At 54.9% G+C, this 25,916-nt stretch overlaps 1 protein-coding gene across 1 annotated transcript in view; it reads right to left on the bottom strand.

Annotated features, from left to right (window-relative positions):
• Positions 1-177: 177 nt before the first annotated feature.
• ZMYM3 (zinc finger MYM-type containing 3) overlaps positions 178-25,916 on the bottom strand; it is a 57,446-nt gene continuing 31,707 nt past the window's right edge. Inside the window, exons 10-25 of the mRNA XM_065411334.1 lie at positions 25,577-25,663; positions 25,030-25,180; positions 24,279-24,451; positions 23,722-23,887; positions 19,184-19,242; positions 18,237-18,396; positions 17,178-17,293; positions 16,808-16,982; positions 16,019-16,165; positions 14,503-14,606; positions 12,391-12,559; positions 12,025-12,176; positions 3,007-3,121; positions 1,468-1,722; positions 1,275-1,392; positions 178-581 (exon numbers count right to left, since the gene is read on the bottom strand). Coding sequence (XP_065267406.1) covers positions 383-581; positions 1,275-1,392; positions 1,468-1,722; positions 3,007-3,121; positions 12,025-12,176; positions 12,391-12,559; positions 14,503-14,606; positions 16,019-16,165; positions 16,808-16,982; positions 17,178-17,293; positions 18,237-18,396; positions 19,184-19,242; positions 23,722-23,887; positions 24,279-24,451; positions 25,030-25,180; positions 25,577-25,663 — 2,346 coding nt within the window. The 3' untranslated portion in view covers positions 178-382. The remainder of the gene's footprint in view (positions 582-1,274; positions 1,393-1,467; positions 1,723-3,006; positions 3,122-12,024; positions 12,177-12,390; positions 12,560-14,502; positions 14,607-16,018; positions 16,166-16,807; positions 16,983-17,177; positions 17,294-18,236; positions 18,397-19,183; positions 19,243-23,721; positions 23,888-24,278; positions 24,452-25,029; positions 25,181-25,576; positions 25,664-25,916) is intronic.

Here is a 25,916-nt window from a genome sequence, read left to right as displayed (position 1 = left end):
AGTGCCCTTTGGGGCTCCTGGCTGGGAGAGGGACTGGCTCTGTATCTCCACCCCGGGAAGACAGGCGGGGGAAGTGGGACACTGCCCCAGTCAGGCAGAGCACAGGTAGGGCCTGGGTGCCAGGGGCTGGTGGGGGAGGGGGACGGCATGTTACTAGCATCAGGCAGGGATGTTCAGAGTCCTACACGCGCTGAGCTGGACAGCGCTACCACGTCTGCAGGGCTGGGAGCGGCACTACAACCCCATGCCGTGCCATGCCACACTCACATGCCGCAACCCTGGCCAGATACGAGGAGCAGGGGAGACACCTTCCCAGGCCAGAGCAGACCCAGCCCAGCGGGCTCTGGGTGCCGCCTGCCCATGCTCCAGCCCTGGCCTGCGCTCAGTCCATGTCCTCCTCCAAGCCGCTGCCCCGGCTGTGCTCCTCGTAGATCTCCCGGACGGCCAGGATGCGATTCAGCATGCTCTCCAGCATGCTCCTGTCCATGGGGATGACCGAGTACCAGAGAGGCGACTCTGCAATGCACGACCTCTCTGGCTGCAGGTAGAAGACGTCGTTCCGGTTCCGCAGGCTCTCTGGACTGTGGCAAGAGAGGGGCAGAGTGAACCTCACCCTAGAGGCCAGAAAGCCCAGGCCTCCTCAGCCACCCTGAGCCCATAGGGTCCTTCCCTCTTGACCTGGAACCCAGCAAGCCCCCCAGGGGACCAGTGGGCCCCGGTGCCCCCCCATTCACCCAGGAGACAAGGAGAGGCCTAAAGCCCACTTGCCTGAGGTCTGTAAAGGAGGCACTAGCACTTAGGGCACTGCTCGTCCTCCTGCAGGGAAGGGCCCATGAGCCGGGCTTGGAGCTCCTCTCCCAAGGTGACCTGCGACAATGCTCATGGCAGGCAGGAGTGGGGGGTCCCGAGGCACCACAGCCACCTCCTCCTGCCAATCCGAGGGGAGGGAGGGACAGCGCCCACTGAGACGAGTTACTCAGCCCAGGGGCTGTGATCACAGCACTCCGGCAACGGCAGACATAGGCCGGACTTGGGGATTTGAGAAACCAACCCCTGGAGACGCGCTCTTCAGGCCTCCTGCTTCACTGGCAGGACCCTGGCAGTCAGTGCTCTGCACAGCTCTTTGCAAAGGCAGCACATGTCGGGGGCAGCCTCGGGCCGCTCTGCAATGTCCTTCCAGCCAGTCGAGGGGCCAGACTGGACACACGGGGCTGCAGGAGAGCAGGGGACGCCCCAGCAGATGGGCGGTGGCTCTCTCTCCCCGGGAAACTCACCATTTGGAGAGATAGAATTCATAGAACTTGACCGGGCACCGGAGTGGGTTCATCCTGTTCTCCCGCTGCTCCAGGATCGGCAGCTCCTCCTCTCGCTTCCGCTTCCCAGAACTGCTGTCTGCAGACAGAGGCCAAGTCAGAGCAGCGCACACGCGGGGCAGGGGCGGGGAGACAGACACGCGCAGGCCCCTACCTCGCCCTTTTTTCTGCCGGACGGGGGCGTAGTAGCGGATGCTCACCACCTTGGTGGTGCCCCGGGCTGTAGTGCACTTGCGGGACTGGCGTACCACATTGGTGAAGGACAGCTGCATGTGCTCCTCCGCAGTCTGCAGGCCGAAGAACTTGGTGTTGAAGAACATGAGGGTGTTGAGGAGGACAAAGGGGGAGTACACCCCCAGCTGCTTACACTCCCAGAGATGCTCCTCCTCCACACGGGAGAAGATCGTGTCTGCAAGCACACAGCGGAAGAAGCTGGGTCACACGCATCTGTCATGCTGCGGGTTCCCCGGCAAGGTCTGGCCTGGCAGGGAGACTGGAGGGGATGTGGCTGCCACCACCAGCCCAGCTTCAGCCATGTGTGTCAGGGGAACATCAGCCAGGGCACTGGGGTCCTCCCCTGGATCTCTCTCCCTGCCTTGGGCAGAGGGAGCTTGGCCCAGTGGCAGGACAACACCTGTTACAGCAGGGACCCTTGCCCTGTGGAGTGCCCAGGTCCAGATGGAATAGCCAGAGGAGCCATGCTTGCAGCGCCAACTGACACCAGGCTGGGAGCTGTCCCGCTGTACCCTCCCCAGCCATGACCTAACCTAGGTTAACCCACCACAGCACAACTGGTGCAAGCCAGCCCCAGACCAAACCAAGGGCCCCCGCCTCGGTACTGAGTGTCACGCACAGCTGCATGTGCTAGTACAATCAGAAGGAAAGGGAGAGCAGCAGGCAGGACAGGATCAGGCAACTCCCATGCAAAACCAAGGCAAACTGCTCCAGCCCAAGAGCCTCCCCTGGCAGGCAAGAGGCTGGGACAGTTAGCTCGACTGCTATCAGGGTACATGGAGACAAGGGCACCCACCCTGGGGCCCAGAATGGGGGCGCCCTCTGGCTGCCGAGCACTAGGGAAAGCACGGCCCTTATGTAGGTGTCTAACCGGGGGCCGAATGACTCTCTGTTACTGCTTGGATTATGCCAGGAAGGTCACAAACCTTTGGCCTGGGAGTTGGGAAGCAGACAAGGGTTCATAAGCCCCCTGGTCTGACACAGTGCTTTCCAAAGGCTGGGGCAGGGCCTTCCCCTGCTATGGAAAGCAGCAGCCTGGTCCAAAGGGGTTGGATGGAGAGTCCCCTGTTGTATCTGGACAGAGAATGTGGTTTCCACGGGCATCCGCTAGCCTGGATTCAACCCTCAGTCAGCCTGAGATGCTGAATCCCAACTGCCGACAATCCCTGGCCCAACTCTGCTGTGGTGTCCTGGGGGGAGGTTACATGAGGCTCCAAGATGCAGCAGGGGCAGTGGCCTTCCCCCTCCAGGAAGAAGAGTGGGCAGGCCTGGCTCTGTGCCCTCAGGAGGATTCAAGGATCCACTTGCCTCCCATGGCAAACTTCCCCAGGAAGCATCCTGGGGGGAGGGGAGGAGGGGAAGGGACAAAGGTGGCCCCTGCTTGGCCAACTCCAGCCAGGCCTGAGAGCTTGACCTTAGTGGCTGCTAATAAAGGAGCGTGCAGCCTTGGGACACGTACTGTTTGGTAAGAGTGTGGGCTGCCAGCCACTCAGGGACTTGTTCAGCTCCTGCACGAAGGTCAGGTAGTAAAGGTCTGTGAAGATATTCACCATCCGGTTGTTCTCCAGCAGGTACTGGAAGGGAGAGAACACATGGTTAGTGTCGGGCACAGGATGGAATTGTTCTGTACTATAAGTGTGATGCAGACGTGTATTTCACTTGGTGCGCGCCCAGTGCACTGGAGCTGGAGAATTTTGCCTAGCATGACCCATAGGAGGCAGCACTCGTGCCTCATGTTCAAAACCTCCCCCCGGCTATCTAAGGTGGCCGCATCCTCCCCCCGCCTCAGTTCCTTCGCACCGAACGCCCAGAGACTGGACTCTGATGCAGAGGGGATGGAGGGTGGCTTGTAGAATACATGTCTGCATCACATCTCAAAAAGCCAGTTACAGGAAGGAACCATTTCTTCTTCTTTGAGTACATGCAGCTGTGTATTCCACTTAGCGGGCTCCCAAGCAGTAACCCCCCCCAGGAGGCAGGGCTTGGAGTCTACGTACACAAGGATCACACGACCATCTACCAAAACTTGCATCTGCCCTGGAAGATACGGTAATGGCATAATGGTTTGTAAAGGTACGTATCGACAACCACAGAGCAGCCCCGCAAATATCCAACACAGATGTCACTGAGGAATGCTATTGATGTTGCTTGTGCTCTCATAAAATGCACTCGCACCCACTGAGGTGGCATAGCCAAAGCTATTTCATATGCAGTCGAGACAGGACATTATCCATTTAGAAATCGTCAGTGACGAGAGCGCCTGACCCTTAATGCGATCTGCATATGACACAAACAGGCGAGGCATGAAACGGTTTAGTTCTGTCCAGACAGAAGGCTAGACATCGTCTGACATCTAATGGATGAAGACGCTGCTCCTCCGGAAGTGAATGCAGGTTCGGGAAGAACACAGGCAAATATCCCGCCTGGTTCAAATAAAACTGAGAAACCACTTCAGACAAAAACGCTGGGTGTGATCGTAATGTCACTTTGTCCATGGAGAATTACATATGAGGCTCTGCCATCAGAGCCTGCCATTCACAGACTCTCCGTGTGAATATTATCGCTACCAGGAACTCAGTCTTCTGACACAAAAGCAGAAAGGAACAAGATGCCAGGGGTTTGAATGGAGGTCCCATCAAAGCTGCTAGAACTGCAATATGGTCCCAAGAAGAACTGGCTGTCAGACCAGAGGATGGAGACAAAGAAGCCCTTATAAGAATTTTGCTCCCATGGCACGGGAGAAGACTAATGTTCCCTGAATGGGGGGGATGAAATGCTGATATCGCTGCAAGACGCACTCTCAATGAGCTAAGCGCAAGACCCAATGACTGATGGTGCAGCAAGTACTTCAAGATGTCCTAGATTGGGCTGCGAAATTCAACCACCACACTGAAAACCATTCCATTTCACCGAATACGCCATTCTGGTAGAGGGCCTTCTATTGTTGAATAGGACCTGTTGAAGAGTGGCTGAACACCGCACTTTCTCCTCGTTCAGCCACACCATGGCATGCAGGGAGGTAATCCCGGGATGCAAGGTGCAGCCGTGATTCTGAGTGAGTAGGTTGGGATGGAGAGGAAGGGGTATGACAGTGTGAGAAGGCCGGAGAACCAGCACTGCCTCTGTCATGCTGGGACCATGAGAGTGAGTTTGGCCTGATCCACCTTCAGCTTGAGGATGACCTGTGAGAGGATCGGGATCAGGGAAAAGCGACTGCCAGCTAAGGTGGAAAGCGTCGGACAGGGAGCCCGGACTGAGGCCCCCTCGAGAACAGAACAGATGGTATTAGCACAGGTCGATCACCAAAATGTCCCAAGCTGCAAAGATAAACCAGAGGACACATGTCTTCAGGGACCACTCATGACTCAGGGAAAAATTCCTGCTGGGAAGGTCTGCGAGATGATTCTACACCTGGGCAAGTGGCCATCTATCAGAGTGATCCTCTCCTCAGTGGAGAACTACTACTGCCTGATTGCCTCTTGGCAGAATACCCTGGAGTATGTTCCCCCTTGCCTGTTCACATAATACAACACGGTGGTATTGTTAGTATGTGAATCACTGAGCCCTGATACGGTCCCGAAAAGTGTGACAGGCATCGTAGATGGCCTGAAGCTCCAGCACATTGATATGCAGTGAGGCCCCTGTTCCCATTACAGACTTTGAACTTTCAGCAACCCCAGATGCGCTCCCCAGCCCATCAGGGAAGCATCTGTGACAACAGACCTGGGTTGTAAGGGCCAGACGAAGGGAATGCCCTGACAAACATTCTCTGGAAGTGTCCACCACTGCAAGGAGTCCAGGACCAGTGGAGGGAGACGGACCAATCTGTCCAAAGAGTGAAGAGTCGGATAGTAAACTGTCCTGAGAAACATTTAAAGGGGGGAAAGATGCAACCTTACAAACTGTACCAACTGCATGAAAGTGGACATGTGGCTCAAGAGCCTCAATGCACAACCCAGCTGTTGTGGAAGGCTGAGACTGCAGACTGCGGTAATGGTGGCAAATCGCCTGAAAACGGCCAGTTGACAGAAACACTCCCGAACTTGTAGAGTCTATTAGGGCCCCAAGGAACTCAATTTTCTAAGTGGGAACCAAAATTGACTTCCCCATGTTTAGGATGAGACCCAGATGGTCAAAAATGCGCAGTGTAGTGTTTACGTGAAAAAGGACTACCTCTCTGGACCTGCCCCTCAGTAACCAGTCATCCAGGTCTGGGAAGATGTGGTTCCTTTCTTCCTGAGGTGCCATGCAGTCACCAGGACCATGCATTTAGTAAAAACCCGAGGGGCAGAAGAGAGGCCAAAGGGAAGCGCCATATCTGGAAAATGACGCTCCGCTATGACAAGTCGCTGCATGGAAGTCAAGTATCAGAGGGGTAGCCGTGTTAGTCTGAATCTGTAAAAAGCAACAGAGGGTCCTGTGGCACCTTTAAGACTAACAGAAGTATTGGGAGCATAAGCTTTCGTGGGTAAGAACCTCACTTCTTGCATCTGAAGAAGTGAGGTTCTTACCCACGAAAGCTTATGCTCCCAATACTTCTGTTAGTCTTAAAGGTGCCACAGGACCCTCTGTTGCTTTTTGCATGGAAGTCAGCATCCTGAAGGTCCACAGCAACAAATCAGTCATTCTGAGACACCATGCGGAGAATAGTTGATAGACTGACCATTCGGAACCTCATGTACCTGATACTGTTGAGGCAGTGAAGGTCAAGAATGGGTCTTACCCCTCCTCCCCTTGGATTTGGGCACCAGAAAGTACTGGGAATAGAGGCCCTGACCCCGGCGTTCCAGCAGCCAGTAGAGAGAGAATCTGCACGAGGAGCAGTACCTCATGAGAGGGGTCCCTGGAGAGGGATGGAGAGGAATTGGATGGCATAGCCCAATCTGATGGTCCTTAGGACCCAGCTGCTGCTGCTGGTGATCAACCTGCAAGCACTGAGAAAGCGAGGCAGCCTGTCCCCAAACGGAGGGGATGGGGAGAAGGAAACAATGACATGAACACTGCTCCAGACCAAGGAGTCAAAATGGGTGCTTGGGTGGCACTGGGGGAAAGCGTGTTGACTGGCCAAACCCCAGACCCGAATGCCTCCTCCTCTAGGACCTCTGCACCTTTCTGGGGTAGTCCCACTGTTTCTGGGGAGGGAAAGGCTGCCCAAATGTGCGCTGCAGACGATGCTGCTCCTGACGACCACTGTAGTGGCATCTCCGCACTGCTGGCGTATACCCCCCAAAGACCACAGGGAAGCCATAGAGTCCTTGATGGAGTGCAGCGTCTCGGCTGTCTTGTTCAAGAAAAACACTCGGCCATTGAAGGGCAAATCCTCTATGGCTTGTTGCACATGGGGAGCAATGCCCGAATTCTGCAGCCTTCTCATGGTCACTGCCAAGGTCAAAAGCATCCACGAAGTCCAGCGTGGACTGCAATGAAGTCTTAAGCTATCAAGCAGACTTCGGAGAGAAGTGCCCGGAATTCCTCAATGGAGGCTTTGGGCAGCTGGTCTGCAAACTTAGAGATAGCTGTTTAGTTCACAAAGTCATATTTGGACAGCAGTGCCTGCTGGTTAGCAACCCGTATCTGCACGGAGGAGGAGGAGGAGGTGCAAATCTTCCTTCCCATCACATCCACCCGTTCACAGTCCTTATCCTTTGGAATGGACTTAAATCTGCCCTGCCGGTTCCTATTGTTCACCTTGGTTACGACCAGGGAATATAGGGATGGAGAGGAATAGAAACCCTCAAATCCCTGCACCTGAATGAAGTAGCGTTTCTCCAACACTTTGTAGTAGGCAGCACCGAAGCTGGCATGCTCCAGAGCGCACTGTTCCTAGGGAGGACGACTCTTCCAGGGGCAGATAGCTAATATCCAACAACGTATAGGTATTCTCCTGCAGGAACTCTGCTTGAACACCCAGGGAAGAAGCCAGACCACACCGCAAAACGTCCTGCTATGCTTTGAAATCCTCTGGTACTGAAAGAGGAAGATCCAGGCACCTGGGAATCGTCTGAGACAAAGATGGAGTGGTTAACTGTGGCCATGCCGGATCGTGTTCCAGGACTGATGGGCCTGGACGGGACAACTCTGGAGGCTCTGCAAGGGGAAGGCTCACAGGTACCTGGGGCTATGGTGCATCAACAGCCACCACCACAGACCTGCCCAGTGATCTCACCTTAGAGCAAGATGAGGAGAGGGACCTCTGGATCGAGGAGCATCCCACAGATTCCATGGAGGCCATTGGTATGGATAGGGCATCGGTGGCCAGTAGGTGTTGGGCCAGGAGACCCCATCCTGACTGCAAGACAAGCGCCAATCCTGGTACCCATATGGCTCCATGAACGGCCCCCGATGCAGGTCAGGTGATGGACAGCGAGAGGAGGAAGATCCCGACCTGGACGCCAAGGAGTCCCAGGCTTCAGGGGATCAAGGTGGCACCTGCCCTGAGCGTGTGAGCAACCAGTCTGACTCACCTGTAGCCCAGAATGGAGAGGGAACTGGGGCCGACAGTGGAAACAGAATCACCGGCACTGAGTTCGCCTCCATAATGTCTGATGCTGGAAGTAGTGTTAACCCCAAAACCAGCAGTGGTACCGAGGTGACTGACGGTGCCAAAGTGGAGAGCGACGAGTGTGCGCTGACAACAGGGATGCCAAAGTTGCTCCTGGCACCAAGGAGATCCCTTGTGATGAGCCTGGTGCCAGCCCTAGCCCCACTTCCACTGACTGTGGAAGGGAAACATCGGTGTGTGGTGCTGACAGACACACAGGTCCATCAATAGGCTATTAGCCGGATGGGCAGGGATGGTGTCCCGAGCCTCTGTTTGCCAGAAGCTGGGAATGGGCGGCAGGGGATGGATCACTTGATGATTACCTGTTCTGTTCATTCCCTTTGGGGGCACCTGGCATTGGCCACTGTCGGAAGACAGGTGTGACGTTGCACTCCATATGTTTTATGGAAATATGTTTATAAGTGTGAATATAATGTAACTGGAATATGCTTTATGCAAAAGGTCTCTTGTAAGGTATCATTACAAAGCTTATAATCTACTGAGTGTGTTCATCCTATTTGTATGAATGTATCATTCTTGTATCTGAAGCTAGAAATATGAAGTATTACTCTGAAGTCCTACTGTATCTATGCAAAGTGTGGGCCATTAATGGTGGTTTAGAATCTTGATGGCTCCCATTGACCAGGAAAATTGGTTGTAAATGGCTCTGTTTACTTGTAAGCCTTCCTATGTTCATGTGAGTCAGGCCGGAAAGAATGGAGGCTTGGGGTCTCACAGGACATATGACCATGTCACCTGGTACTGGAATCCATCTTAAACCTGGTGCTTTTCCATTTAGGAGGGGTAGGGACCCAGAGAGACAGAAGATTCCTGCCTTGTGCCAAAGCCATAAAAGGGGGTGGAACAGGACAAAGGGGGCTGCAGTCATGAGAAATCCCCTAGTTACCACCTGAGCTGGAACTAACAAGAACTGTACCAGGGGAAAGGATTGGGCCCAGACTAAGAAGGAGTCTAGTCTGTGAAAGAAGCTTATTGGAACATCTCTGAGGGTGAGATTTACCTGTATTCAGTTTCTAAATGTATTAGGCTTAGACTTATGTGTTTTGTTTTATTTTGCTTGGTAACTTACTTTGTTCTGTCTGTTATCACTTGAAACCACTTAAATCCTAATTTTTATACTTAGTAAACCCAGAGTAAGTGATTAATACCTGGGGGAGCAAACAGCTGTGCATATCTCTCTATCAGTGTTATAGAGGGCGGATAATTTATGAGTTTACCCTGTATAAGCTTTATACAGAGTAAAACAGATTGATTTGGGGTTTGGGTCCCATTGGGAACTGGGTGTCTGGGTGCTGGAAATAGGCGACTTGCTGAGCAGTTTTTGGTTAAAAGTCTGCAGCTTTGGGGGCATGGACCGTGTCTGGCTCAACAAGGCAGGGTTCTGGAGTCTCAAGCTGGCAGTGGAAAACGAGCTCAGAGGTAATTCCAGCACGTCAGGTGACAGTCCCAAGGGGGTCTCTGTGATCGAACCCATCACAACAGGATACTGGGCAAGATGGACCTTTGGTCTGACCCAGTATGGCCATTCTTATGTTTGGTGCAGCAGCCTGCCCAGTCAATGGGCTATAAACGATGCAGCCCTGGCAAAGTCCTGGACCAAGGGAGAAGTCAGGACAGAAAAGCAGAGGTCCATTGCCACTTGCTATGCCACTGGCGCAGAAACAGCCAGTGCTGGCATCACCCTCATCGGTACTGGACTCAACAGATGCCACGGGACCAAAATTGGAGACAATAGGACAGGGTCTCTGACCTCCCTGTGCAGTAGCGGGGAGAGGTTGAAGGAAACTGCTCCATTGCATCGTTTCGGTCCACACTCCTTCTGGAGGAGGCAGACAAGTCCCCACACAACCTGGAGCAGCCACGATCAGTCTTACGAGACCTCTTGCTTGGCGCACTCAGAGGGAGCGACTCCTCCATCTCTTCAGAGAGGCGCCAGCTCCCGAGTGCGAAACAGCAGCACTCAGAACCTGAGGGCAACGTCCGATCCCATGTAGGCCTTGGTGCCGAAACAGGCCATGTGGCCTGTTCAAGCAGGGGCTGCTTCATACCAAGATCTCTCGCTACCCGAGTCCGTTTGGTGAATGATTTGTGAACTGACACCACTCCTTGCCGTGGGCTTTGTCTAAGCACAGCAAGCTCTGTGTGTGGGGATCGTTGCTGGGATCACTCCCCCACACGATGGACAATGTTTAATCCCTGGTGATGGCATCACAAGGGAAATACTGAAACTAATGCTAACACACATCAGACTAAGGGCACTATTACGTAGACCCAACTGGAGAAAGGCACTAAGACATAGTGAGGTTGTGAGGTTAGGAGCCACACAGAGCTCCGGACAGGAAGAAGGAACTGAAGGGGTAGAGGCAGCGCTTCCTGCAATAGCCAGGGGAGGGACTATCAGCATGAGGCACGAGTGCCACCTCCTACAGGTACTGCTAGGCTAAATTCTCCAGCTCTGGTGCGCTGGGCGCGCACACACCTATGTGGAATACATGGATGCATCTGACCAAGGAAGACTGCTGCAGAGACTCTACCACAGGGTATCATATTGCCTCTATATAAATCTATGGTACGCCCACATCTTGAATACTGCATGCAGATGTGGTTGCCCCATCTCACAAAAGATATATTGGAATTGGAAACGGTTCAGAAAAGGGCAACAAAAATGATTAGGGGTATGGAACGGCTTCCATATGAGGAGAGATTAATAAGACTGGGACTTTTCAGCTTGGAAAAGAGATGACTAAGGGGGGATATGATAGAGGAGTATAAAATCAAGAGTGGTGTGGAGAAAGTAAATAAGGAAGTGCTATTTACTCCTTCTCATAAGACACAAACTAGGGGTCACCAAATGAAATTAACAGGCAGCAGGTTTAAAACAAACAAAAGGAAGTATTTTTTCACACAATTCACAGTCAACCTGTGGAACTCCTTGCCAGAGAATGTTGTGAAGACCAAGATTATAACAGAGTTCAAATAAGAACTAGATAAGTTCATGGAGGGTAGGTCCATCAATGGCTATTAGCCAGGATGGGCAGGGATGGTGTCCCTAGCCTCTGTTTGCCAGAAGCTGGGAATGGACGACAGGGGATGGATCACTTGATGATTACCTATTCTGTTCATTCCCTCTGGGGCACCTGGCATTGGCCACTGTCGGAAGACAGGATACTGAGCAAGACGGACCTTTGGTCTGACCCAGTATGGCCGTTCTTATGTACAGCAAAATTAATAGGCAGCAGGTTTAAAACAAACAAAAGGAAGTACTTCTTCACTCAAAGCACAGTCAACCTGTGGAACTCGTTTTCAGGGGATGTTGTGAAGGCCAAGAGCATAACTGGGTTCATAAAAGAATTAGCTAAGTTCATGGGGGACAGGTCCATCAATGGCTATTAGCCAAGATGGTCAGGGATGCAACCCCATGATCTGGCTGTCCCTCTGACTGCCAGAAGCTGGGTTTGGACAGGGGATGGATCACATGATAATTACCCTGTTCTGTTCATTCCCTCTGAAGCATCTGGCACTGGCCACCGTCAGAGACAGGATAGAGGGCTAGATGGATCTTTAGTCTGACCCAGCCTGGCTGTTCTTAGTACTGGTCAGAACACACATTGCAGAATTAGAGGGAGTTCAGAGAAAGGTGAGGAGAGTTAGAGGCCTGGAAAAAAACACCTGAAGAGAGAGCCCCCAGCGCGATCCTCACACAGCTAGAACACAAGAAGCTGCTAGTTACTAGGGGTCATGGGGGGAGCAGGCCAGGGGAGCCCCCTGCCCTGGGTACAGGTTTGGGTGGGGAGGGTGTGAGGCCCAGGAAAAAGCCTACTGGTACTGGGGAGAGGGAGGGGTGCAAGGCCTGCCCACGCTCTCCCATTGCCTGGCGTTGGGGTGGAGCACATGAGGCCAAGGGAGCCCCCCTACCTGCTGGATGCCGAGGCAGAGGTAATAGATGCTGTCTGGCTCATAGCGCTCGCCGTTGGGCCGTGTTATCTCCTTGACGAACTGGGCAAGACCATAGTTGAGCTCGGCAGCCGTGCAGGCCAGGATATCCTCTTTGATACGCATGGGCTTAGCTGCAGAGACAAGCAGATCAACCTCAGGCAAGAGCTCTTGGGGGGCTGGAGTGCTCAGCGCTGACAAGGGAGCCTGGCTGCTGGTGTCAGGGACAGGTCCCTGGGGCTCGCTGGACTCAGGAGCTCCTGGGACAGGCTTCCCAGGCCCACTGGGCTCCTCAGCCTGATGCTGCAACCCCTCCCCAGCAATCCCTGGGGCAGAGGTAACACTTACGCCCAAAGCGCAGCTCCTCTCCCTTGCTGGACTCCCCGCCGGCGTACTTTGTCTGCACCCAGCATTTCCAGGCATTCACCCCATATGAATAATTCAGTCCTGTGCAGCTCGGCTGGCTGCTCATGGAGTCCCGGGAGCAGCTTTCGGAGAGCACCAGACGCTTCTGACCCTGCAGAGACATGCACCGTAAGGCTGGGAAATCCAGAGCACACGGGTGCACAGGCAGGTGTTCCTGACAGTCCCAAAGGATCCCAGAATGCCCACAGGCTCATAGAAGCGTAGGACTGGAAGGCCTCTCCAGAATGCCCACGACAGTAATGGTTAGGGGAATCAGCTGTGAGACCAGGCTCAGGTGCCTTGTTAGCATGTTTGGCATGCAGGAACACCCCATTATCACAGGGTATCACAACAGACAGGTGCAGGCACTGCTGGGGCAAAGGACCAAAACCTGCTACCAATGAGGGCAGACCGGGGGCAGCCACGGAGCTATCACCAAAAGGAGACAGCCAACCATCAGACCAGCCCTCTCCCACGCAGCAGGAGCTGCAATAATGGCACTAATTCAACATGTTAACAGAGGCTGTGAACTCCCACAGCAAAGCCAAGCTCTCCGGGTCAGGGAGATCAGTGATATGCTCAGCTGAGCATTTGATCTTCATACGACATTCCCAAGGTTTGTTTAGTGCCCACAAAGCTCTGGGAGCAGTACAGACACAGCAACAGGCAGCCCTACACCCTAGAACAGGCTGACTACTATGTTCAATTGAACTCAGGGCCCCTCTGCAATTAGAGCCGAGTAGCCTGGCTCCTTCAGAAGGAAAATCTACATCAAGAGGGCGCCTAGCTGGACACAGAATCATAGAACTGGAAGGGACCTCGAGAGGTCATCTAGTCCAGTCCCCTGCACTCATGGCAGGACTAAGTATTATCCAGACCACCCCTGACAGGTGTTTGTCTAGCCTGCTCTTAAAAATCTCCAATGATGGAGATTTCACCACCTCCCTAGGCAATTTATTCCAGTGCTTAACCACCCTGACAGTTAGGAAGTTTTTCCTAATGTCCAACCTAAACCTCCCTTGCTGCAATTTAAGCCCATTGCTTCTTGTGCTATCCTCAGAGGTTAAGAAGAACAATTTACCTCCCTCCTCCTTGTAACAACCTTTTATGTACTTGAAAACCGTTATCATGTCCCCTCTCAGTCTTCTCTTTTCCAGACTAAATAAACTCAGTTTTTTCAATCTTCCCTCATAGGTCATATTTTCTAGGCCTTTAATCATTTTTGTTGCTCTTCTCTGGACTTTCTCCAATTTGTCCACATCTTTCCTGAAATGTGGCACACAGAACTGGACACAATATTCCAGCTGAGGCCTAATCAGTGCGGAGTAGAGTGGAAGGATTACTTCTTGTGTCTTGCTTACAACACTCCTGCTAATACATCCCAGAATGATGTTTGCTTTTTTTGCAACAATGTTACACTGTTGACTCATATTTAGCTTGTGATCCACTATGACCCCCAGATCCCTTTCCGCAGTACTCCTTCCTAGGCAGTCATTTCCCATTTTGTATGTGTGCAACTGACTGCTCCTTCCTAAGTGGAGGACTTTGCATTTGTCCTTATTGAATTTCATCCTATTTACTTCAGACCATTTCTTCAGTTTGTCCAGGTCATTTTGAATGTTAATCCTGTCCTCCAAAGCACTTGCAACCCCTCCCAGCTTGGTATCGTCCACAAACTTTATAAGTGTACTCTCTATACCATTATCTAAATCACTGATGAAGATATTGAAGAGAACCGGACCCAGAACTGATCCCTGCGGGACCCCACTCGTTATGTCCTTCGAGCATTTTTGTGAACCACTGATAACTACTCTCTGGGAACTGTTTTCCAACCAGTTTTGCACCCACCTTATAGTAGCTCCATCTAGGTTGCATCCAAGGAGAGAACCTGGCATCCGGGCTGCAGTCCATTCAGTGGCAAAGCTCCCTCGCACAGCCCACCTCCTGCCCCCCATACAGCCCGAACTGAGACCAGAACCCCACAGGGTTCAGCAGGCAATGTCCACCAGCTGCCCTGGGCTGCTGCAGCCCCACATACGCACATGCAGCGCTCACCTTCCGGATGGTGCGAGGGAGGTCTGGATCTGTGGATACATCATCTGGCCCGACCAGGCCACAGTCAAAGAGGAAATCCACACTGGGGTTAATGTCCAGAGGGTCTGACGGGAAACAAGGCAGCACAGGAAGGTTCAGGGGTGTGGGATTTCGCCAGCCACGCCATCCCCCCAAAGGGACAGAGCCAGCCAGGCTAATGTGGGCATTACCCAGGGATCCCCCCAGGAAGATCTCCTAGCCCCCGCCAATGGCAGGCAGCAGCACTGACAGCACCAAGCCATAGTGCATGATAACACCTGGGCCTCTGAAAGAATTCAGCAAACTACCCTCTTGAGGGGGGTTCCCCTGCTGTGCCATGGTCCCAAATGATCTCCCTCTTCCAACACTGCGGCCAGGCCGCACCTTGCTGTAGGCACGCTCCCTCAGTCTCATGGCACTTGGCTCATTGGAGTCTCCCACTCCGCTAAGTACTCCAGGGATCTCTGACCCACACCTGCGAGCCAATGAGCCAGGAGCGAGCGGATGCCTGAGAACAGCCCCCTTCTCTGCTGCTCCTTCCAGTAGGTCACAGTCCCAGGTCACCCCAGAAGGGGCCACCTTGGCTGCCATGCTGTGTTCTTCCCGACTGAGGGAAGGTGCCCTGGGCACTGGGGGAGGAGAGTGGGGAGCATCACCACAGCTGCCTGGCTGCTGGTTTGCAATGGGACATGCCAAGAGGCAGGCTCTAGCCCCCGCCCCCCCTCCCCCGTGGCTTTGCAGAGGAGTTACTGCTTCCGAGGCTTTCCTGTCCCCCTGGGCATCTGGGAGCTGGGTTACAGCCCCCTGTGGAGTTGTCTGCTCTATTTCCTGCCCATGCTTCTGGCCTCTGCACATTGGATCACTCTGCTGTTTATTCAGCCAGATCCCTGGAGCAGATTTAGTGAAGGACAGACCTAACCCTTTCCCTGATGGTCGCCTCGCCCAGCTCAGCGGTCACTTGGCACTAGCCTTCAGCCAAGCCCTATTTAGGGGACACTGTCACAATCTAGAGCAGCCAAGCTCACTTTGAGACACACCACAGCTGAGGCAGGAATCTCCAAGGGATCTGGCACAGCCACACCCCGCTTCGTTCCTGGCCTCACCTTTCTGCAGGTTTTGCTGCTAACTTCATCTGCGTCTCCCTGGCATTACTCCTTATTCCATGCAGTGTGGCCCTCCCACTCCCTGCCCTTCATAGGCTGCACCAGTGACCCTGACTTGCCAGGGCCCAGGGTCACTGCTGAGCCTCCCTGGCTTCCCTGCAATTGTGCAGAGACACTTCAGCACGTTCACTGCCCTCTTGGTCTCTCCTCATGCTCATGTTGGAGGGACCAGCTCCACCCCGCAAACGTATCAGCCCCTTCTGCCTCTGGCCCTGTGTGCCCAGCTGGCCATTTGTTCTTTGACAAGGAACAGTTTCTCTGTAAATGCTGCCTGAGCAGCAGGGTCCCCAAGGCAGTCTGAATGCATCCCTGTGCCCCACGCAGCCTGCTCTTACTTTTGGGGAAGTCGGCCTCCAGGTCCTGGCCAGGCTCATCCAAGACATTTGCCATCTTGACAGCCATGGCTAACACATCATCTCTTGCTGGCCCAAACAGGTCACAGTCCTCCAGGAGACCCTCCGCGCTCTGGTTACTCACCAGGTCTGCGGACACAAGAGCAGCTCAGGATACTCAGGCTCCAAATTAGCCTCCCCCACCCCCTCCAATTGGAAACAGACATAATGGGTCAAATGACACTTGCAGAATTAAACAGACTCTCTTAGGCTGAGGCTCTGTGCTAAAGTGCAGCTGACCTCCCTAAAAGCCGCGCTGCGGAGCCTTCTCCAGTGCTTGGAGTGGCCCTATGGCCTCTCCCGGAGACCAAGTCAGAGGCTGCAAAGTAGGACTCAAGAAACCTCTCAGGTGACTGTTTGGGAAATGCTTACTCCGTGTGCAGTGCTGCACACCCATAGCCCGCGAGGGACAAGGACTCGCACTCCTGCCAGGAGCTCCATTTTAAAATAAATCATTTGGAAGTGAACCCAGGATGGTTAAGGAACATGTGTAGTACTCCCATCCCCACCAGACAGCGCTGCAGGCACAGTTCTCTGCCAGAAACACAGCTCTTCAGGTGCATTCTCAGTGGCATCCATCTTAGTGGTGGTGCTCCCCACAGTTAGCAACCCCCCCACTCCCCAGGCTGTGCAGAAGTTGAAGCACAGACAGAAGGGCTGGCTTTTGTAGCAGCTGAGCCCAGGCCAGCTCCTGAGAGGGGCTCCAGCACAGGGAATGGCGATGAAACCTACCACACAGGTCTGAGGATGCCTTGTCCAGCTCCTCAGCCTCTGCGATCATCTCGGCCATGGCCAGGATGTCAGCCTCCAGGGGGTTGGAAGGGATCTTCACCTTCAGCTCCTCGATGGTCTCCACTATCTTATCCGTGCTCTCCAGTGTGGTGGGCAGGAACATTGGCACAGGCACCTATCAGTCAGCAGGACAGCAGGCAGAGGTCAGAGCCAAACACGGCCTCTGCTTTGGGGCCTGCACCCGACAGCAAACTCTGGCTCTGCCAAGTGCACCCAAAGCCAGGAGGGAGGAAGGAAGGGGGGCTCAGAGAGGCCTGTGCAGAAGAGATTCAGGGGAAGGGGAGCACGAGCAGATGGGTGTGTTGCTTACCGGGACAGGCATGGAGAAAGGCACGGGTACTTTCTGGCAGTACATATGCATAGGCACAGGCACGAAGATCGGGACGGGGATCGGCAACACAATCACCTGTGGCTTCCAGTCTGCCTCTGGCACAGAACAAACGGCATGTCAGCGCCTTCTGCTGGCTGGCATGGGGACCAGTCTCTCTCTCTTGCACCCCACCTTGGTTCTATTCCTTACAGCACCCCCTGCTGGCTGTAAGTCTCTCACTCTCCTCCATATGCTGACACCCACTGCAGCGCTACCAGGTCCTGCATGCACACCCAGACACGAGTTCCCTGAACTCACAGGCAAATCCTGCATGATGGGCTATTGCTGCAAACCCTCCTCTCCTAGAGAGCCAACGGCCAGGGACACATCTTACAGTGCTAATGGCATTTAGATTGCTGACTCCCCCAAGAAGGGAATGCCACAAGCACACCAATGGCTCGCCAGGACAGACCTCTTTGGCAGTCTATGTGGAGCCCGTTGGCAGGCTGGCTCGGATGTTGCTGCCGCCCAGAGCCTGTGCGTAGTCAGCCTGCCCCCCCCCCCGCCCCCCGCCCCCAAACGAGACCGGCTCTCTGGAGTGACATGCAACGATCCATCAGAGCTGAAAATCCCACTTGGCCCTAGGGAGAAGGCACATGGCTACTGTTGGGATGGATGCAGCACCAGCAAGGGCTAAGCAGTGGGTATTGCTGGGGAGGTGGCCAGTTAGCAAGCACGAGGTGCAGAATTTCCTGGCTTTCCAAAGGAAGGGGTGGGGAGGTTGCAGGGACAGGTGGCACAGGTGCTATTCGAGGAGGAAGCTAGAAAGCAGACTGGGCCAACTTACTCTGCTCTCAGCAGGGGCAGACCACTTCTCTTTGGCTGGCACCTACTGGTGAGTTGCTTCCCCTCCCCTCCAGGCTTTCAGCTCAGAAGTTACAGCCACTCCCACTCCCCTCTCAATTTGGTGCTGGGTGTTCAGTGAGTTTACACGCACTCAGTCAGGAGCTTGTCCCAGTGGTCCCTGCAGCCCCAGGAAGACACAGCACATGCTCTTACCTGTCTGACATCCCTTGGACTTCACTTCTATCTTGCAGGACACACCCCGGTTCTGCATCAATGGTTTGCACATAGCAGCCTTGTTCTTCCGAGGCGTGGCTGGAACTGGTGGCGGTGGGGGGGCTGGGGACATCTGGGCTGAGGAGGCCTTTGCAGACACCTGTCGAGATCCAGAAAGGGACAAGTCTGTGTCCTGTGCTAGTGAACACCCCTCTTCCCCAACAACCCACATGGCAAAGGCCCAGTCCTCATGGCCAGGGCCCTTCTCCCTGAAGCTGCTGGTGCCTCCTGCTGCCACCGTCTCAGGCAGTACCTGCAGACCCCCAGGTACCCACCCCAGCACCATTCACTGCTCTCAAGCCAGACACCCAGCAGGTGCTTGTACCTACGGACACACCCCATGCCAGGGAGCCAAGCCCTGAATGGGCTGCACTGCCCAGGGGCGCAGACCTGGCCAAAGGAGCGGCGAGCTCAGAGCCGGTGACCAACGAGCCCCAATCAGCAGGGAGCGTAGCACCCATCAGTCCCACCCTAGGGAGCAGGGAAGGAATTTGGTCTTTTCAGGGTCCCAGGCTTTCGCAAGTGAAACGAACAGCCACAGTCCGGGGGGGGGAAACAGGGTGAGGGCATGCGTCAGTCAACGCTGGGAACCACTCATAGCTTTACACTGATGTGCCTTCCCACGGCGTTCGTCTGCTCTTCTAGGGCCAGTCAGCCATTGCCACTTGCCCATGCAGCCGTACTGCCCTCCCCACAGGCTGGTTCCCAGCAGCACACCTCAGGCTCCTCTGCCCGTGCACAGAGATGCTGCCCCAGCCTCAGATGGGGCCAGGGCCACCCTGGAAACACTGGCCAGATCCTAGAATTTGTTACCAACTCAGGAAGTCCCCCTTTGGGGCAAGGGCAGCCCAAGGGCCTCTCCCAATGTGTTCCCCCTCAGGCCTCACCATATTAGTCTCTGCTTTCTGTGGGGAAGAGCCAGGAGGTTTGGGCTCGGGAGTCTGACCTGCAAGGGAAAGAGAAGAACCATGAGCACGTCCTGCATTCTTGCTCGCCTGCGCTCTCAGGCTGGCGGGTCCCACTGGTGGGCCTGGACATGGCAGCAGCCACTGGCCAGAAGAGCAGGGACTGACATGCTCTCTTCTCACTAGCCCAGAGCCAGTCCTGGACCATACTTGCCAATGTTTCTAGCCGATGAGGTCGCAAAATATTGGACCTTAAAAATCACATCATCGTCTCCACTGTTATCTTGCTCTCCCCAGCACTCCATCCCTGCTGTCAGCGCTGGCCTGGCACCTACCCATCCCCATCACAGCGGGTGGGCAGCAGATTCCAGACTTTTATTCCCAGCTTGACCACTGACCTGCTGCATGGCCTTAGCTGAACCACTTCCCCTCCCTGTGCCTCAGTCTCCCCACTGTAAACCAGGGTACGCCCTTTGCAAAGTGCTTTGGGATCCTCAGGAGGAAGGTGGCAGAGAAGGTCAAATGATTAACAATACTGCCAAAATCTGCCCTGCCGTGCCCCCCAGGAGCGAGGATGGCATAGCCAAGTGCACTCTGAAGACAGATGGCCTGACTCAGGGATTCTGTCTGGCAGAGGTAATAGCAGACCAGGTCAGGAAACCAGCCAACCAGCTACTAACCATAGAGACGAATGGTCTCCCCAAGCCCCTCTCAGGAGTAGTTTGTTGTTAGCTCCTTCACCCACGTCTGCCAGCGTGTCCAGAATTACCCAGCAGGCATTAGACTGTGAGTGCTGGTGGGCAGGGACTGCCGTACACTGTACTAACGAAGCTGGAGCAGCAATGGCATGCTCAGCTCTCCGTGCAGGCTTCAGCAGAGCCTCAACATGCTAAGGAGCAGGAGTCACAGAGGCACCTGTCCCCCACAGTGCACTCCTCCCTGAGCAGAGCAAGGAGCTGCCGATGGCCCAGCCCTGTCAGGCAACAGAAGGGGTCATGGGACCAGCCCTTCTTGGGTGCTTGACCCACACAGATCTTCTGTCTCTTTAGGAAAAACAGACAGCTGCTGGGGAAATCCGAGCACAGCCCACTTGATGATTCCAGCGGGGGGGGGGGGAGGGTGGTGGTGGTGGTGGTGGGTGGGTGGGTGGGTGGGTGGGTGTGGGTGTGGGTGTGTGTGTGTGGCAAGTCCTGCCCCAGGAATCCTGCCACAGGGCTGGCAAGGGTCCCCAGCTGCAGAATCTGCAGGGCTCTTGGGGGACCTCCCACCTCTCAGCAGACAGGCAGCCAGCCCAGACAGAATGGAGCCCATAATGTGCCTGTCTCCAAGAGACCATGGCTGTCAGCGGGGAAGGCCAGGGCTGTGGGGCATGAGCTAGGCTGGGTGACAGGCATCTCTGCAGCGGAGCAATCAGAGGCCTACAGCAGCACCCCACCTGGCCAAGGAGAAAGGACCTGCTGCATGAGGGGCTGGGAACCTAGAAGGTCCCTCACAGAGCCCCACAAGCTAAGTGACCAATCCCCCATCTTCTGGGTCAGGTGCTCCTCTGAGGCACACTGGCTGGTTCGTGGGTTCCTCCTGCCATCAGGTCAGGAGCTCTCCAAGCCCCCATTTGGGAAGATTGCCATTCTGCATAGGAATGTCTGGCCGGCCCGAGAGGGAGGAAGTGCAGTAGGGCCTGTTGGAGAGCCAATCCTTCCCAGTGAGAGACTGTCCACAGCTCTGGGACACAGGTCTCCCCAAAACCAGCCCGAGGCTCTGGTGCTCACACACAGAGACTTAGTCCGAAGAAGGGGCAGTGGCAACCTGCAATTCGCTAAGCAGTTCCAGGGGCACCATCTTTCCAGAAGCAGCCACAGGGTCAAAGGGATGCAGAACTCCGGAAAGCCACACGGCACAAGAGCCTGAAGAATGTGCCTGGGACGGAATCAGAACTGCACAAGGCTCCAGGTCTGTCCCAGGCACAGCCACTGGTTTCTTACCACTCGTGGCCCTCCAGAGTTCTTCATCTCTTTGACCCTGCAGCTGCTTCTGGAGAGATGGTGCCATCTCCACAGCGCTGGGGAAGAGGGTGTTGGTCCCAACATGCTCCTTTGTGCTGTCACCTGAACCACCCGGAGCACTGCTGGTAGGAAACACCTTTCCTGGTTTGGGCTGCTGGAGCTGAACCTGTACAGGGCCCAACCAGAATACACATCCCTGCAAGAGGAGCTCTTTCCTGCTGTCTCTCTGTGCTCTGGCAGGTCACTCTGAACCCATCAGTTCTGGGACAGGCATATCACCCTCCAAACCTGGGATCCCCAGGGGAACCCTGCTGTAGACCTGAACTCCGTGGGCTGTCGATCGGAATCTAGTTAGTTACTACACACAGTTGGCTTCTGACCTACCCATTTCCTGAGACCTAGCACCTGCCCAGCTCATCTTGGGAATCAGGGGTGGCATGCAGCAGTAAGATCCTTCAAGCCTTTCACTTCCTGTGTATGTACTGCTCTGTGCTGAGAAAACATCCTTGTAAAGTCCCAGCCTCCCTTCAGGAGGCTCCATGCCTCTTCTTGGGCTCACATACAAATGGCACTGCCATCAAAGGTGGACAGCACTGGGTGCATTTCAGATGAGCCACCTATTCATCACTTTCAAAGGGGATAAAGAAGATCAGCAACACGGGTTGATGGGCTGGCTGATTACTGGGCTTGGGGAGTCTTACAGATCCCCTGCAGCCTGTGCTGCAGAAGCAATGGCCATGGCGTGTGAAACAGGTCCTTCCCTAGGGCCCAGAGGGGCGAATGGCTTGCTTGCCCAGGCGGCTCGTGTGAGTGCTCCACAGGGCAGCGTTACAGGCCCCTCCAGAGTATGCACTACCTCAAGGGCAAGGAAGGAGGTGGTGGGAGGAGTCCACGTTACCAGCTATGGACAGTGCAGCTATCAGCTTCCCCTCCGGCTAGGCAAGATCAGAGCATGGCAGGGGAAATGGCAGGCGTAACACTCGCCCTCTGTCGGGGGAACCTGACACATCTTGCCTGGCTGGATCCTCAGCTCCCAGATGTCTCAATACTACGAGGGCCAACAGTGCTTTATCCAGGTAGCCACAAGTTCCAGGCCCCTAGGGCCGCCAGGGTGGGTCATTCCAGCACGCAGGCCCTCCCGCCCCCCTCCGATGTGCAGGGCCTTGCCCTTGCTCCTGGCCTTTGTTGCTCCAACATGCTTTAGGTGGGGTGACCCCTAGACAGCGCTCAGGGACTTCACTGGCTACAGAAAAGGCTGCCATTTACTGAGTGCTGCTTCTCACCAGGAGTACATGGAACAGCTCTGCTGTTAGCTGCCCTGCCATCCATCGGTTTTATGGTGCCGGTCCATTCCTGTCCCCTTCTCCTGGCAACAGAGCCTGGAGACTGGGGGCAGAGCCCTGGTCTCTGGAGTGTATTTCCTCACCTTGGTGCAGGTGAGCCAGGGATCTTCTCAGTGAGGAATATTTGCTCTTCTAAGGGTGTAGTGCTTGTGGCAGCAGGCTCAGGATTTGGCAAAAGTTGATGCTGGGTCCATCTGAAGTTCAAGTCATTTGATCTCCCAGTATTACAAAAGCACCACATATCCTGGGCAGTTTGCAAGCCTAAACCAAATCAACTGAGTAACACAGGAGGAGGTCCTGGCCCCAACAACAGCCAAGCAGAGCAAGGCTACGTCTGTGTCCCCAGGACGGGGTTAGCTGTGTCCCCTCACGGTACCAATCGGCACCTGCCATCCAGGGAGATCCCAAGGCACTTTGCAATGTCCTACTACTGATTTACACAAGTTAACTACAGGAAACGGGGCAACAGGCAGAGAGAATTCAACCTCCAACTGGAACTGCTGGAACACAGCACAGGATTGTCCAGGACACTGGGGTTAGCAACCCCAGCACTACCCACAACTGCCTGGCATTGCAGACAAGCAGAAAGACTTCCATGTCATGTCTCATTAAAAGAGCAGCACAGCACCCTCTACTGTCCTGCTCCGTTACTGGCTGAGTTCTGACTGAGGGAAGAGCCCCACCTACAGCACCACCAGCACCACTTCCTGCAGCACCCTGGGTGTTCCTTGAAGGTCTCCCATCCAAGCACTGACCTGGCCCAATCCTGCTTAGTTTATGAGATCTGAGGAGGTCACAGCTCGGAGGTGGTGCGGGGCTGCAGGTGGATTATCAAGTCAAACCATGCTGTCCCCTAACCCTTTAAATCAAGCTCCCAGCTGGCAACTTGAGGAAAGAGGCTGGAGTCGCCTGTTAAATCCCTGAGCATCCTCGCTAAGAGTGAGAGCTACAGGCAGCATGCTGGCGCCGGCTCCTCCCATCTGGGCCCTGTGTGTCATAGAACCATAGACGTTAGAGATGGAGAAGCCCCAGTAGGTCCCACTCAGTCCATCCCCCCAGGGGCCAGTGCAGGATTGTTCCCTAGTGTCTCATCCAGTCCCAGCACTGGAGTTTCCAGTTCTCCCTGTCTCTCTCGGGCTGAGCTCTGCTGGCTCCCTCCCTCCTTCCTACTCACTGTTCAGCAGGCTCTCGGGCCCCTTCTGCGTGTCCAGGTTGGGCTGGTTCTGTTGATTGTAAAACCTCAGCAGACACTGCTGGTTGCAGAAGTGTTTGATTTGCCCCCGCCAGTGGATGGTTTCCAGCAGCTTCCCCTGACGCTTGCAGGCATGGCACCGAGCTGCCTAAAGCCCCGAGTGGTAGGAGACACAAACAACCAAGTAACTAACTACACCCACTCTGCATGCAGAGAAAGAGGAACACTTGGTAAGATGCTGTGAGCTTCCCCACAGAAGTGCCCTGTCAACAACAGCAGTGTAAGCTTCTCCACACCACCACTAGCTGTGGACTGCCGCAGTACAAACTTCCTCAGAGCAGTGCTCTGGCAGGATCAGCTGTGAGCTTCCCCACAGCAGTGTCCCACCATTGCTATCCTGGGCCTCCAGCAACGGGAGCTCCCCAAAACAGGGCCAGCTGGGGACTCCAGCAGGGCCAGCTCCCCACAGCAGGACCCAGTTCTCTGGATCAGTGCCCACACCAGCAAGTCAGTGCAAGGCTGCCAATGCCGATACTGACCTTGAAGTACCATAGCAAGTATTTGCTCTTGCAGTCTTCACTACAGAAGTCCCAGGTGCTGCCCTCCAGCTGCTCGGTGACCGCCCGCTGGCAGGTCTGGGAACAGTAGGTGCAGGTGATGCAGCACAGACCCAGGTTCTTGGTAAAATCCTGTTTGTAAAGAAGCACACACCCTGCGGAGAAACAATAGGAGTGAAACCTTCCCAGGATGCACTGGGGGACTCCCTGACCTGAACAAGACCAGAAGCCAGGTGTGTGGAGACACAACAGAGCACAACGTTGTCGGGAACAATCCTGCACTGGCCCCGGGGCTGGGACGACATGGGACCTCCGCGGATTTGCCATCTCTCATCTCTTTGCTCCTAGGAAGAGCATGACTCCAAACAAACGCCTCCAGCCTCCTGTGTGCAGGAACTTGCCAGGCAGGACAAGGTCAGGCCAGGCCAGCCCAGGTGCAGGAGTGCAGGTGTGTGATGACAGGAGGTGCAGAGCTGCCACCTGCTGTCTCCCCCAACCCTCAGACAGAGAAAAGCAATGAGACAGCCCTCCCCAAGCTGACATTGGATGGCAAGGCCTCTTCCCAGGTGCTAGCAGCCAGAACTCCACCCCTGAATCAGCCTCCCTGCACTACAAGGCAAGGCCTTTGCCCTGGCTCGACAGACCTCCCTCCATTCCACTACAAGGTCTCTCCTTTCCCCAAGCCACAGGGTCGGCAGCAGGCGCCTTCCTCTCCCATGCTCCCTCCATATACCTTCGCTGCAGAAGTTCTTCTCCACCCCAGAGAAGCGGATCTTCTCGTGCAGCAGCTTCTCTTGCTTGCAGTGCTCACACTGGGACACCACCCCACGCAGCCGCTTGAAGTCCTCACAGCAGTCCTTGCAGCAGAACTGGTACACTTTGTCCTGCCAAAGAGACCGCTGCCTGGGTCAGCCAGCCTGGCCGGAAACCTAGGCTGGCTAGGAAAGCAGGAGCGGAATCATAGTGCTGGGTAGACAGAGTCACAACGTCCCCAGTGTAGGAATTGGGGCAAGGGGGACTCACCCCGAACCCAGCCCAGCCTGTGCCCTGAACACCAGGAGAATGTCTTCCATAGCCACCCTCACAGGGCTATGGCTGCCAGCTAACCTGGTCGAGAGCAGGCTGACCTGGGCTCTGCCACGCCCAAGGGTGGCTCCACTCCTGTCCCTCCTGCTCCCTCTTCAGAGCAGGGAAAGGAACCTGAGGAGGCTCCGCAACCCCTCTGGTTTGGGCCTCAGCCCCATGTACCCAGGGCCCAAGACCCTGCTGTCCCTTCTCACCTGCCAGTCCAGAATCTCTGGCTTCCCGCTGAAGAGATTGTGACAGTAATGACAGTTCAGGTGGATCCCCCCCTCGGGGCTGGTGCGCTGCAGGGAGAAAGGGAGAAAGTTAAAGGAGAAAGGGCACGTAGGGGGCAGATGTACCCACTGTGCCCACCAGCTGGAGCATTCCTGCCCAGCCCCACCACACTCACTGGCCAACATATCCCCACCCACCTCTGCCTGCCAGCACATTCTAAGGTCACTGAGCTTAAGGCCAGAAGGGGACCATTAGTGCATCTAGTCTGACCTCCTGATGGTGACAGGCCATTACATTCCACCCAATTCCCCTTGTATTGAA

This window comes from Emys orbicularis, chromosome 9 (assembly GCF_028017835.1).
Source record: "Emys orbicularis isolate rEmyOrb1 chromosome 9, rEmyOrb1.hap1, whole genome shotgun sequence".
Classification (NCBI taxonomy): Eukaryota; Metazoa; Chordata; order Testudines; family Emydidae; genus Emys; species Emys orbicularis.
Note: the sequence above shows the minus strand (reverse complement) of the source record. Positions and strands in the feature narration are given on the sequence as shown.